General features: G+C 45.9%; 1 protein-coding gene across 3 annotated transcripts in view; it reads left to right on the top strand.

The window, feature by feature from the left end:
- Positions 1-917: 917 nt before the first annotated feature.
- LIN28B (lin-28 homolog B) overlaps positions 918-14,541 on the top strand; it is a 97,465-nt gene continuing 83,841 nt past the window's right edge. The window contains exons 1-2 of one of the 3 annotated variants that reach the window (XM_074578334.1): positions 918-1,192; positions 11,494-11,542. In XM_074578334.1, coding sequence (XP_074434435.1) covers positions 11,509-11,542 — 34 coding nt within the window. In that variant the 5' untranslated portion in view covers positions 918-1,192; positions 11,494-11,508. Of the gene's footprint in view, positions 1,193-11,058; positions 11,543-14,541 lie in introns of those variants that run through there. The other 2 variants (XM_074578333.1, XM_074578331.1) reach the window with 2 other exon arrangements.

The following is a 14,541-nucleotide window of genomic DNA, read 5'->3' as shown; positions in this document are numbered from 1 at the left end:
TTTTCCCCAATTCCCCTTCCCGGGTGTGGAAGAGTCATCAGGTGATGGAATGATTGTCTAAACAACAATAAATTGTTATGAGTTTCTCAAACCATAACAATACTATAAACCTTTGGGTGAAGTATGTTCATGACGATACGTAAACTACCATTGGGGTATTTTGTGGATAAGTAAGAAGGAGCTAGAAAAATGAAATTTTGGGATTAATAAAGTCTCATGTGCATCATGGTGCAAGACAACTGGGAACCAACAAGCTCTGGGTGAGCCAGCTGTACGGCTAGGAGACTGCCTGCTTTGGGGATGGGACCCACCACCAGCAGGTGATGGCTGCAGCTGGTTAAGCTGGTGTTAAGCTGCGCCAGATCCTCCGCACAAGAGCGAAGCCCCACCTACCAGCGCCAGATTTGGGGGGGTGGGCGGCAGCCCAGGTGGAGTGGACCCACTGCAGCCGGGGCGGCCTGTCCTCGAGGTGTGAAGACCCAGGGGCGACCAGGGGAGCTGAATGGCCTGCAGGATCCGTGAAGCACGGAGATGGAGGCACGGAGATGCCTTCAAACGACGGCGGAGGAGGCCGGTTGGATGTGGCGAGCAGGGGCCCCCAGCCTGGCTCCGGGCAGAAGAGGCCCTCGACTTGTGCGAGCGGGCAGCCGAGGGGCTGTGAGGTGGGGCGGGGGTCGGAGGGGACGGGACGAGGCCTGCGGCAACACAAAGCCCGGGCAGCTGAGCCCGGCGCCCGGAGGAGGGCGGGCGGCACCGGCGGGGCGGGGCGGCGCTGACGGGGCGCGTCGGGCGGCACCCCTGGGGGTGGGGAGGGGGGGCACCGCCCCGCCCCGCCCCGCCCCGCCCCGCCCGGCGGCTCGCGCTGCCCTCGAGCGCCCCCGCGCGCAGCCGCTGGGCGCCCGCCCGCCCGCGGGGAGGGCGGCGGGCAGGTGCGCGGCGGCTGCGGCGTGAAGCGGCGTTGGGGCCGTGTCCGCCCGCCGCCGCCGCCACCGCCACCCCTCCTCGCTGGCTGCCGCCGCCTCCCCGGCGTGAGCACCGGTTCCCTCCTGCCGCCGCCGCCTCCTCTTCCGTTCCGTTCCAGCCCCCGGGGGTGCCCGTCGGTGGGCGCGTGCCCCCCGCCCCGCCCCTGCGCTCGCCTCCCCACTGCGGCCGCCGCAGCCCCGCTTAGCCCGGCCACCATGGCGCGCGGGAGGTAAGCGAGCTCCCTTCACCCTCTCCTTCGCGGCGGGGCCGCCGCCGGCTCTCGCCCTCCCGCCGGCGCCGCACCTGTCGGGGGCGCGGGCGGGTGCCGCCGGCCGGCGGCTGGAGGGGGGGATGGGACGGCAGGCGGGTGGGATTTTTTTTTCCTCCGGTGCCGGAGGAAAAAGTTGCGCCGGGCGGAGGCGAAGCGGCCCCGCATTGTGTTGCGTTCGGGCGCGGGTGTTTCCCGGCGGGCGGCGACGGGTCTACTTCCGGGTTCGCACCTTTTTTTCCTTCGCCGCCGCTCCGCGCCCCCGCCCGCTGCCCTCCAACGGACCCGCAGCCGCCGCCGCTCCCCCTCTGGGATGGGGGAGAAAAGGGGTGGCGGGGCCGCTCCGCACGTCCAACACGAACGACGGCAGCACTCGTGGTAGAGGAAGGGTGAAAGGACGCAACCTCCCACCCCGCCCCCGCCTCCCCCGCCACCGAGCGGGGCGCGGGGGCGCAGCGCCCCGCCGACAGCCGCCAGCGCCGCCGCGGCGGCCGGGGCCGAGGTAACGGCCGGGCCGCGGCGGCGGGGACGCTGCGGCAGCCCGACGCCAGGGGGCGGCCCGCGCCCCGCCACCGCCGGATGGCGGTGACCGCCCGGCGAGCCGCTGCGACCGGGGAGGAGGCGGGGGGGGAGTAGGCGGGCGGGGCGGAAGGGAAGGCCGGGGAGGAGAGTGGACGGACAGCGGCATGGGACCCGCCGGGCGCCACTCCCCGCCGTGAGGCGGCTGGGGAGTGGAGGATGGGGCCGCCCCGAAGGGTGCGGGGTTTGTCCGGCCTGTGGTAACTACCGCCGGGGCGGGCGGGGGCGAGGGGCCGAGGCGGGCTCCGCTGCCGCCGCCGGCGGGTGTCACGCGCAGCGCCGTGTGCGCGGTGCGGGGGGTTTAAACGTGGAGCGGCGGCGGGGCCGCCATTTTGAATGTCTCCCTGCCGCGCCGCAGGCGGCGCGGGGTCGCAGCCGGCCGCTGCCCGCCCTCTGCGCCGGCCGCCCTCCGCGGGGAGAGGGACCGGGGCGGTGCCGGGCGGGCTTCCCAGGCAACGTGTAGCCTCACGGCCGGCTCTGAGGCGGAGTCGCCGGTGCCGACGGGACGACAATAAAGTGCAGAAGTGCCTCCGAAGCGCCTCGTTTTCTCCTTGTGTGGTTTCCCGCCCCGGGGGAAGGGAGAGGCGGCCGGGTCGGTGGTCGCCGTGCGGGGTGGTGGGACGGCATCTGGCCTCGCTGCGGGGCCGCATCGCGCCTACACCGCGCCTGGTGGCATCTCTGTGGGCGCTGGTGGCCCAACGCCGGCAGCTGCATTCGGCTGCTGCGATTATTAGGCTGTAGGAAATCGTACAGCGAATCAGCTAAACACTAGTAAATTAATTTAAAAATAAGCAAACAGCAGCAATGCGCGCCAATATTTTGCCCAAGCTGTTATGAAATATGAAATTGGCATATCTAAATAAATCTGAAAACTCTAGGTTAATTTTCAGTCTCTTTTTGCTTCAACAAGAGGGAATTATCCATTTTAAGCTGATAAACATATTACCTAAAGAGATTTGATTCATTTACTTGTTTCTCTCTTATCGGTTGTTAGCTTGTTAGTGGTTGTGAGTAAATTATATATGGTGTTCTTACAGTGGTAGGACGAAATAGTAGTACACTCTGCCAATTTATTTACAGACTTCATGCTTTTTTCCTTACATAACTGATCTTGCTGGTCTTTTTAAATAGGCCATACATAGAGCTGGGGTTTTTTCCCCTTCTGATAGCCTGTTGTGGAATTTCACATCTTGCGTGGAAACGCTGTTAATAGTTGCAAATACAAAGTAATGTCCCGTGGTGAAAAAGTCAGCAGATACCAAGAAAATAATTATACTTAAATTTGGTTATAGTTCATTTAAATATAGTTGTGTGTAGTTTTAGCGGTATCTGGATATAATATTGTACTAAAATGCAATAGTGCATATTTACTCTTAGATTGATACCTGTGTGCTTTGCTTTAAAAAACTACAAGCCATTTTATTTTTAAAACACTAAGAAAACCTTAAAACTTCAGAGAAGACAACACTGACAAGCTTGTTTGGAAAACTATTTATGATATGCAACTAAGCCATACTTCTTTAAAGAATGATAATGGGTTTTTTTTCCCTTGATATAGAGTAGTAAGGATCAATATTGAATTAAATTATGACCTTAATTATTAATACATCAGGAAGCCAAGTTCCCTTTGCTGTAGTGAAACGAATCATGTATGTAACAGCAGAAGTAGTGATTGTGGCTGATGTTTGCCCCATGTAGTGGTTACAAAAATGCAGCTGTAGTAAAAAGCTCGGCTTGTGTGCATATGACAAAAATAGCTGTCTTCTCCTCTGTTTTTGAAATACATTCCATAAAAGACAGGTGCTGCCCTCTCAGTTTTATCAGCACTTTTTGTTTGTTTGTTTAAATCGGAGAATGTAGAAGCTGGCATGTATTAAAAATTTCAGAAGCGGAAAAATGGTGATAAATAAATGAAGAAGGAAACCCCAAACTCTCTCCCTCCTAGGCCTGAGCAGCTGCTGTCTGAGCCATTGCCAGGGTGCAGTGGTAGGTGACAAGGAGTGTGTCGGATCGAATCCTCAATCACAGAAATCAAATTTTAAAGCCCGAGCGGTTAAAATACGTGTTCCTCCTCTTTTTCTTAACTGCGTGGTGGTGTTTTGTTTGAGTGGCGGCTAAACCCTGCGACACGCCGGGCGGGAGATAGTTTCCAAAGGAACCGTTTCCCCCCCGGGGTGAGGAGCCTCATCGTCCCGCGTCCCCAGGCAGCCCGGGGGCTGGTCGTGCGGCGCCCGGAGCTCCCGGTTACCGAGCGCGGCGGCCCCGCCTCCGCCCGCCGCGCCGCTGTCCGCGGTGCTGAACGCCGCCCGCCAGCCATGTTGGTGGCGGCCGGAGCCCGCCGCCCCGGGGAGGGCCCGGTGTCACTGTCAGGGCTGCGGGGTCCCCTCCCCACTTCTGTCCGCCTACGCTTGGTTTTTTGCATCGTTCGCAAGGGGTCACGGTAGGGAAATGCTGTCACCAAAAGCCTTTACGCAATACACTGTATCCCTTTGGTGCTGAATGCTAGGAGTAAAATCCATGACAGAAATGCTGTAGCACGTTCTTCTTTAGAAAGTGCAATAAAGATTTTTTTTGTAGACAACTTGCGAAGCATAGTGTTACCTATATGAAATGGAAGTGCCGCTGAAACCAGCAACTAGACAGGAACTTGCTATTTGCTATTTTTAACCACAGGTTCAGTTTATGAAAGGACATCCTGAAAGCTAATATCAAACCAGCGTGTTACCAGTGAGAACGAAATAACCACTGATAGTATAGGGAAGGTTCAAGAAAAAACAAGTATCCATTAGCAGCAATACAAACACCGGCATGAGCTTTTTTTCTTTCTTCCTCTCTTTAAGAAAAGACAGTTAAATTTTGAAAGGCGTGCAATCTAGAAGATTTTTTTTTTCTAAATTCACTTTAATATGCTTCAGCATCTCTAGTACAGTAAAAAAATAAAAAAGGATTTTCACTACAGAGACGAGTGTTCATTTTCTGTAATTGCACACTGGGTATTTCAAATGCAGTTGCATAATAAAAAGCAAATATGCTACTCTGGTTTGATATGTAGAGGCTAAAAAAAGACAAAACCAACCTGATGTGTTTCATATGGGAGGATAACAATTTTAAAAATATACAGACTTTTTAACATTCTGCTTCTAAAAATAGAATGAATTGATATGCAGTGTCTTCAAATTAAAGGTCAAAAGTGACAAACCAGGACAAAGGTCATGCAGCTCATTTTCAAGCAATCAGTTTCCAGTTTTTTCATGGTTGAACAAAAGCTTAATTATACAGAAAAGCGAGGACTGTAATATTTAACTAGTCAATTTTAACAGAGAAACAGAGATAGTTTTACACAATTGCCTCTTCTTGAATGTGTCTGTAATATGGAATTGTTTGTGCTACTGTTACTGATACAAGAATATGTCTGTCTACATTTAAACATTTAAATACATTTCTTAATTTAACATTTAATAGTCTACCGTCTATATTTAGTATTTGTACTTGAGAACTAAGAGAAGACTGTGTAGCCGTTTTCTGCTTTTTCAGTGATCTTAGCAAAAAAAGAGGTCTATCCTGATGATACACACTATGATTTCAATAAAGTTAAATTGCAGGTCCATGCATTTTGTCATTCATGCACATATTTATTATTTCTAGCAAAGCACTTCCCAAAAATCCTGCTTCCAGTCTGCAGCATTCTCTGTGTCACTGTGCAGTAATTACACAGACCTAAAACCTGACTGTTTAACTAATATGTGTATGTGATTATCTTTTTATTATATGCAGTGTAGTATTCTTTCATTAATTAAGATTCAGGGTTCTTAACAATTGGAAGAGATGGTTTCAATGTTTATATTAATAATATCACATTTGCAGTAAACCATGTTTCCATAAATATTCTACAGGTAACATCTGATATATATTTAGACCACGTGCAGTATTGCAACACCAAAGGATAATGCCCACAAATTATACTGTTAAAATTTGTACATTCACTAGTATTTTTATATCACATAGTAGGTTTTTGCTTTTCTTTTAGACATTGTGTCTCCTGTACCTACTTCAAATCATGGTGTGTGCACTGATCTTAAAGATTTTCATCTTTGATTTTTAGTTATGTATCACTCATGTTTGTGTGGTTTTTTTCTGGTTTGAATGAACTGTCTATCTAGTTTATAAAAAAATGACCATTGCATTACTTTATTTATTCAGTTGTTTTAAACAGTGACTCGGTTAGAAGGTATGGTATACAGGACTGCTGTCCACTCCAGTTAAAATGAGAAAAATGTTGTACATCCCGGACTATCCATACTTCTAGGAAAGTGAATATTGCTGTTTAAAATACAGACACTCATCTGTTGTTTTACTTTTATAACCTTTGGTTTGATTGTTTTAATCCGCAATATCCATAGCAGTATTTGGTGAGCATGTTATGAAATACAAATTATAAAAATTTTTCTATCTTTATTAATGCTCTCAAGTAATAATTCAGTGATTAAAAAAAACCAACCCAAAAGCAAGAAAGAAGATTCTGTGTTTTGTAGGCATATGGCATGTACAAATAAACCAAAAACTCTGTGCAAAGGAAAGGATATGTGAAAGATGTGTAAAGTCCATGAAAATAAGTATTAATGTAAAACATGTCAGAAAGGAGTTATGAAAAAAACATACTAAAGTTGTTATAAAACCAAACAAAAATCTATAGAATATATTTTTAAGAATAAAACTTGTTGTAGTGTCATCCCTTCTGAGGGGCTGATGTTAAAGTCTTAATTGGTTAGAGTACTTTTGTAACCTAAATGAAAGTGGTAAGTTACACCATTTTTTTCTAGAAAGATTTCATCTTGGTTTAATAATGGTTTTGCATTGAGGAAAAAGTATGTACGATTCTGGATTAAAGATGTAACATCTCCACATTGAATGTGAACAATTCACATTTAATTTAGTGTAATCAGCAAGAATGGAAAAAAACCCCCACATTTTTCTTTAAACTAAAAATAAAACCTCAAATATTTAATGCACCTTGTTGCTCTAATGGCTTTTTTCTTAATTTGGTGTTTAATGTGTATCTTCAGAGCTTCATTTGGCATTGTTTTGTTTGCAAATATGTTTTGTTTTGTTTGCAAATTGTTTTGTTTTCAAGTGGGGAGATAAAATCTTACAATATGTGTAGTTTCTCATAGAAATAAATAACTACAAAATAAATTAGTGTTCAAGCTCTGAAAAATATGTTGATCTATCAAAATATGATCATTTGAGAATTGTGGCTTTTAAAGGTTTTTTCCCTACAAAGTACTGATACTAATTAACTTTAAAAATACAAAGAAAAATCCCTCTGAAAACAACTGCAATAAGATCACAAAGCAGTTTTCTCGTTGTTTCATTTGCTGTGTAGCAGATCAATGTGTGGCAATTTCAATGTGCCCATGCTAACAGTAAACTGGGAACAAAATACTCTAAATAGGAAGGAAGTAGAAAAAAACAGTAGTAGTAGAAGGCGATGTGTTTTATTTTTTAATTGTGTATTTAAAAAAATTAATCTTTGAATCTTACAAAACCTGGCTTGAAACTTACTTATTTTACATTGCTTTTTATTAAATAATTATAATTGATTAATGTATGTACATTCAAGTGCAGACTATATGAAATTGCAGATTATACTAAATCAAATACAGTAAATATGGTAATTGTGTGTACCTAATTTCAATCCTTCAAAAAAATAATCTTGTTCAGCGTGTTCCTTTAGTATATATTATTAAAGTTTTAATCTAAATAGTTTTTAATGCTAAAATAATCATCAATATTAATATAATAATACTAGTTCATTTTGAAGAGAAACTTTGATACTATTTAAATAGCTGGCTGGCTATTTCACTGGCTGCTATTCTGATACGGTGGGTTTTATTACTGCTTTTTATCGCCCAAAAGAATCAGATTAGTAACAACGGGGGAAGCACGTTTTACTTTTCTCTGTTTCTATTCTCACTGTAGTCAAATGACATGCTTACAAGTAATTAGGAGGTGCATAACTGGATATTTGATCTTCAAAAATGTGTGCTTCATTCTCATTTCTTAAAAACTAAGGTACGCTTACCCTCTTTTTATATCTCAGAAAAGCGTATCTGGAGTATTGCCAAGCTATTTTAATTGCTTCAAATTATAATTACCCTCCTTCACATCAATGACAAACTTGCGTGAAACTAGTAAAGAAAGACTACATTTTAATTTGCTAGTTGTTCAATTAATTTTCTTGAATCAGCATTTTTTAAATATCTCAGCATCTCACATGCGGTTGCATGTGTGGTTGCAATCTTCACTTGCCAGAAAAATACTGTAGTGGTCTAAGAAGAAAAGTATGGAAGAAAAGCAAAGAAAATTATGGCTAGATTAAGAAAAAGTGAGGGCTTTCAGGTTCCGCCCCCCCACCAGCCCCCCCCTCCCCCCCCCCCCATAATTACACAAGGACGTTGACACCTGAGGGTACATTTTCAGGAAATTTTAGGGGGTTTGTTTATTTCTGTTACTATCTATTTCAAACTATTTCACTGAATGAAACAAAAAGAAAAAGAGAGTTAAAACAATGAAAACATCTCTTGAGGAAATCTGTTATTTAGAATTGTACATTAAGAAATGAGTCTAAGACAATACTCATTTGTGATGTTTGAGATCAAAATACTGTGTGCGTATTCTTCTAACCAGCAATTAAGAACTGTAAACAAGAATAAAGTGTTAGTTAATTTTTACTGACTGGTTCAAAAGATACACGACAAAGTTTGTTGACTACAAAATACATTTTGTAAGTTAATATATCTGAACAGTGTGTGTATGTATATAGATGTTTTAAAAGGTTCTGTATAGGGAGTTTTTAAATTTTGTGTATACTTTGCAGCATTCATCCATTTAAGTCTTCACTCCTGATGAGTTAACTAAAAGAGCTCGTTTAACGTTGGAATGTTTTCTTCTGTTCCTTTGCATCACTATCATACTTTTTTGTTATGTAATAAAGTATTGGTGGGTTTGGGGCACTCTGATCGTACTTACAATACCCAGCATTCTTTAAAAAATATACTGCTGGCTTTACTCTGTGGAAGAAATCAGTCCCCTGTCTGCTACCGACTGTGAAAGAAACAGGTTTAACATCTGAATTTTTATTTTCAACTTGGTTTTGAAGGAAAGTATATCACTTATTTAAATGGGTTAACTATGTATGTCTGCTTTACTTTCATCCAAGCAAATTATGTTTCTGAATCTTCTGGCAGCAAGCTTGCTTAAGCTAATTAATTCAAAACAACGCTTATCAAAGAGATTTTTTTTTCTTTGTAAATGGGTATAAACTTACTGTTATTTTCCACTGACTGATAAGTTGTCAAAAAATAAATGATATAAGCCATTAAGTAAGTTGAATTACAGAATGTGCTACCTGTAAGGAAAGGTGGATTACCTTTGTTGGATGTCTGTCAGTGTGTCTTTAACTGATCCTGCTCTTTTCATTGTATTTCCTATCCTGCAATAATTCTATATGGTGTTATATTACATTATTTTTGTGTGCCTACTGTTACAGTATCCTTCCACGTGCTGTGAATGCATAGTTAAAACAAGGATTGCTTTCAAAGCAAGTAACTTTTTCTCTAAAAAGATCTTGCTGTCTAGTACATAATTCCTAAACAGCATTTATTTCGTTATTTGCAGTTGCGGAGTTCACGTAAATGCCAAGATATTTTCAAAACTAAAATGCCATTTCCCCCCCCTGTTTTTGTACAGCATAAGGAGGCATAGGAGAGTTCACCGTGAGCCATTTTAGAGCCCAAACCTGCTGCCATTTAAGTCAGGGACTGATTTCTTATGGCTTTCAGTAGGATGCAGTAAAATACGTCCTAGAATTGGAATGCCCAGGCTTTTCTATGCTAACGTCCCCTGTGCCAACTTTTGTGTATCGTATTGGGAAGCTATTTATAATAACTACTTTATAAAAAAATACTTCTCCTTTTTTCTCCTTAATAACATCTGATGTGTTTATATGACACTAAAATATGTGATGCTTACAAATTTGTTATGAAACAGTGATACTGGAAGCAAGATTAACTTGAGCTTGTGCTGTTTTCTGCTGCAGTTTTTAAGAACTGTACTTTTCCCCTTTGAGTCCCAGCACCACTCCCACAAATATTTTTTAATCCTTTCATAAACTGAGCAGACTACGTGCCAAAGCCAAGGACGGATCCTTTACTCTATGCTTGCATATTTCATTATGTTGCATAAATAATGCAAGTAAATCCGAAAGACACAAAAGCCACACAGCCACAGGTTGGCTGAACAAAGAAGCAGACACAAGAGATTGGGCTTCAGTGCTTGAAGGTGTAAAAGCCGAGTTAGGTTTAATGCAAGTCCACACAGTTCCAGTGGAAAACTTAGTTACTACAAAAGAAGAGGAATTGAATCAGTTTGCCAGTGTTGTTGCACTGAAAAGAAAGATTGTACCATCCCCTTTTCCAGTTCCTGGTGTTGGAAAGAACTCGAGATAACTGACTGCAGGGGAAAATAAGTTAGAGAAATTTGATTCTCATTTGTCTTTGGTCATTCTTCTGGTTTTCCTCACTCCTAGTGGAATATCCCATATTTTAGTAAGAGAGCAGAATAGCTGTCAGACTGTGCTCTTAAATTGGAAAAAGACAAAGGTCAGATTTCTCTAAAGGAGAAGAGCATTGGGTTTATATCTAAACAGGAGGATAATGCAATTCCTTGTTTGCTTTGGATGGGTTTTAGTTAAAGTAGATTATTCAAAAAACAGTAGAGGGTGACAAGAGGACAGGCTTGTAGCAGGTGAGTTTGTGCATGCTCCTGTCTATTCATCTTTTATTTATTAAATGAACTGGACAGCCTAAGTAACAAGCTTACTCCAAAACCAAGGTCTTTTCTTTCATGCTTCCTGCCATCCACGGTACTTATTTTCTGCATGATATTTTTATTTGCATTATACAAAATTAGCCAGGCCTTGCTCAACTAGATCAAAAGTACACCTTTCATGTAGTTTCAGTCAAGTCACACCTGTATTTTTAGCACTGACTGGTTTTGTTCGTATTGAGACCCAGACTTTAATATTATTACATATCATGCTCTGCAATTTTATAACTGACACAATTGAAAGCATTTTTGTATTGATACTCAAAAACTGGCATAGAGTTACAATTTTGACCATGAAAGAATCAAAGACTCATTTTTATTGTTTTTTTAAATCATGTGCAAGACATGACTGATTGCTTAATTTGTACAATTTAAGCATAGTAAAGACAACTCACTACTTCTTAGGTTACCTCCTGCAATTAAATATTGATAAAGGAAACAAACACCTTCCAATATCCTGCAAATCTGTGTCTTTTCCCTCTGTTGTCATCAACTGCGTAGCTTTCATAAGAGACCAATGAAAGGGGCAATGCCTTTAGGAGTGCTTGGGAAAGAAAAGAAAAAAAAAATTTAAAAAAAGCAGCGGCTGATTTTTATCTTATGCCTTGGTTATCTCCTCGTGGTTCTGATGAGCTTAGGTAAGTCTCAAACAGTTAATAAGTTTACAGGTCACTTCACAGAGTCAATGCCCTGGTATTTTATGGCCTTCTAATGAGCCGTTAAACTGGAGAAGAGGTAATTAAATATGGTACTCTGGTACAATGTACACAGTACTGACTCCAGCTCTCTGATTTTAGGTTCCTCAGAAGACGATGAGGTCATTCAAGAAGGTCTCCTCAGGCTCAGGTCAGTCTTCTCTATAGCGTCTTTACATTGGCTGACTTCTTATCTACAAAGCCGAGGTGCTGCAGAACTTGTGTCCCACTGACTCAGATGAACTTAGTTCTTGGGGAGGGGGGGAGTCAATAATTTTGTGCACAAGCTTCAGAGTTCTTGCTTGATGCGGTTTGAGTGTTCTGTTTCTGTAAGACAAATAAACAATTATACAAGGAAAGTTTATTTACAGTCAAGATACCTGTTGTAAACTGCAGGAGCCCACACGTCCGTATGAACGCTTCTGGGCTAGCCCCACCGGTGGCCGCACGCACCCCAGCCGCCGACTGCAATTTTAACTCCTCGAGTTATTTCCGTGTCAAGTTCCAGCGCCGGCTGGGCGTGATCGCCACACGGCCCCCTCTGCTCGCCACGCCGCTTCTCTCCAGCGCAGCCCCACCGGCACCGCTGCCCGCCCGTGCCAGCCTGCCCCGGCGGCGGGCGCGGCCCTCCCCGGGACCCGCCGTGCCGGCCCGCGGCGGCGCATGCGCGGGGCGGCGGGCTGGGGGGGCGCGGAGGTTCCGCGCCGGGCGGCCGTCCCAAATACACTTATAAACCAGCCGTGCCTCAGGAAAGCGCTCGGTGCGGCGCTGGGCAGCTCGGGGCCGGCGCTGGGCGTGGGGACAGGTTTTACCTGTGTGCTGGGGCGGGAGGAGGCTGCTGTGCGGCGGGCCGGCCAGAGCGCCCGGGCGGTTGCCCGGAGGGGAGGATGCGCGCCCCGTCGGGACGCGCACGACGAGCCCGGGTGAGGGGACGGGCTGGAGCAAGGGCTACCGGGGCACAGACCAGCCCGCTCGTCGCCCTGCACCGCGGGAGGGGAAGCGGTGAAACCCGGCCGCCCTCCGCCGGCGCCGTTACTTCGGGCGGGCAGCCGGTCCCCGCGTAAGGGCCGGTGTTCCCCGGGGATTTAGCCATGTCGAGCTGTCTCCCACGACGGCTGGCTACAGCCCCCTTAAATCCCCCGGGGAAGCGGCCGCTATCGGTTGCAACTCCACAGCTGAGAGACAGTTGATGTACGTGAGAACCACATCCTGCGGCGGAGCGCTCCGGGTGGGTGCCCCCCGCGTCCTCCTGCCCTCGGATCACACGCGGGATTTGAGCATTTTCCAGTATCTTATCAAATCCAGCGACAGGGATCCGCGGGAGGCAGATTGGACCGCGCAGCCCCGACAGCCGCCGCGTTTCATTTCGACAGGAAAATATCAGTAAAGCGTTTGAAACCGCGCTCCGGCCGTCGATTAAAACAGCGGGGCGATCCTTCGGCGAGGGCCGCCCCGTCTTCCGGTACCGAAGGTAGAACCGGGGCCACGGGGAGCGGCGGCGGTTGGCGCCGACCTCAGGTGTAACAGCTGAGGGACACGGGGCCGGTGGGCGATTGGGGACGGTGTCCCCGTCCCCACCTCCCCTTCCCCAGAGCGAACCGGCCGCCGCCGAAAGGAAAGCCCGCCGGGGGCCCCGGTAGCAACCCCCGCCCTCGACCCGAGCGCATCACGGCGGCGGAAAGGGAAGGCGGTTTTGGCGCCCAAATTGTAGGTGAGGAGGGTTTTGGCGGGAAGATGCTCGGCACCGGCAGAGACCCTTGGTCCGGGGGTCGGTGCGGCCCCCCGGGGTCCGCACCGACCCCCGGGCCAAGGGTCTCTGCCCTGAGGAAGCGGCCGGAAAGCGCCCCGCCTTAGTAAAAGCCTCTTTCGATAGAAAACATGTAAAAAACACGACGGGCATCTTTTTCGGTCCAACATCGGCGGGAACGGCGCTGTTGTGCGTGGGGGCGGCCGCGGCGCGAAGCAGCCGACCCCAATAAGTGTAGAAGAAAAGCGGGGGGGGACGACGAGGGGCTCTCCGGCGCCGTTCCTGGTTTTCCTGCCTGCCCGTCGGCGAGAAATGTTGGCTGTGCTTTGAAATGGGAAGTCGTGGCAGCACCCCGAGCTCTGCTTTCAAGTGTAAAACACGCGTTTTGTTTCAAATGCACGCGGGGCCGTCGTTTGTTTGACCTTTTTTTTTTTTTTCTGTTTTGTGGTTGTCTTTTTTTTTTTTTTGGACGAGCGGTCTTTTTGTGTTTCGGGGAATAGAAGAAAACAGAGTTAGGACTTTAAAAATTTTAGGAAGGTGACAAATTGGAAATCCAACACCACTGGTTTTGGTTACATAGTTTCAAGTGAGCTCTTACCGTGCCTTTAGAAAGACAATGATTCCAGCTTTCTATAATTGTCTTTACCAAAATTAGCGAAAAATTTAGCGAAATGTAAGGATAGAATAGAAATATCTTTCTTTAATATGTGAACTACTACTATTAAACTAATTTTTCCACTTTTTTTTTTTCTGTACGGCTTTTTCCACCTTTATCCTCTCGGCTCTCCCCCTCCCCCAGTGTTTTGCGATTGAATTTTGGAAGGGTGTTTGTGGGTTGGGTTCATTTTTTTTTTCTCCCACCCCCAACCCTTTTTTTTTTTTTTTTTTTTTCCGGAGAGTTCCCAGCTGGCAACAGCTCTCTACCTTCCACAAAACTTGAAAGGCTGATGTCCCTTGCAGGAAATGAATGAGTCGATAACATCTGACACCAGTGACCAGTCCAGTGACCCCAACCTTAATTCCACTAATACTGGAGGCCTGAAAATCTCAGTAAAGACCCCTTGCAAATCCCCCCCCCCCCCATTTTACAAAATATGCATTTATTTTGCAGATAAGAAATACTTTGCAACAAACATATTGATACATTCATTTATTTACCTGTTTTTGCAGTCTTTCATTTATTCATCGCAGAACATATTGCACTGAATTTTCTTTTAACCGAAATTTGCTAACAAGACATTTTTTCCATGTAATGAACTCAATCAACTCGTTTGTGTCTGTTTAACCAATATTGTAGCCTCTAAGGAATTTTCATACCAAATGTCGGTAGAATAAATCAATCTGAAAAAAACAAAGACCTTTAAAACAGTATTAAACAGACTACTTTCTGTCTTCTCGAAGGG

This window comes from Larus michahellis, chromosome 3 (assembly GCF_964199755.1).
Source record: "Larus michahellis chromosome 3, bLarMic1.1, whole genome shotgun sequence".
Classification (NCBI taxonomy): domain Eukaryota; kingdom Metazoa; phylum Chordata; class Aves; order Charadriiformes; family Laridae; genus Larus; species Larus michahellis.
This window is presented reverse-complemented; position numbering and strand designations above follow the sequence as displayed.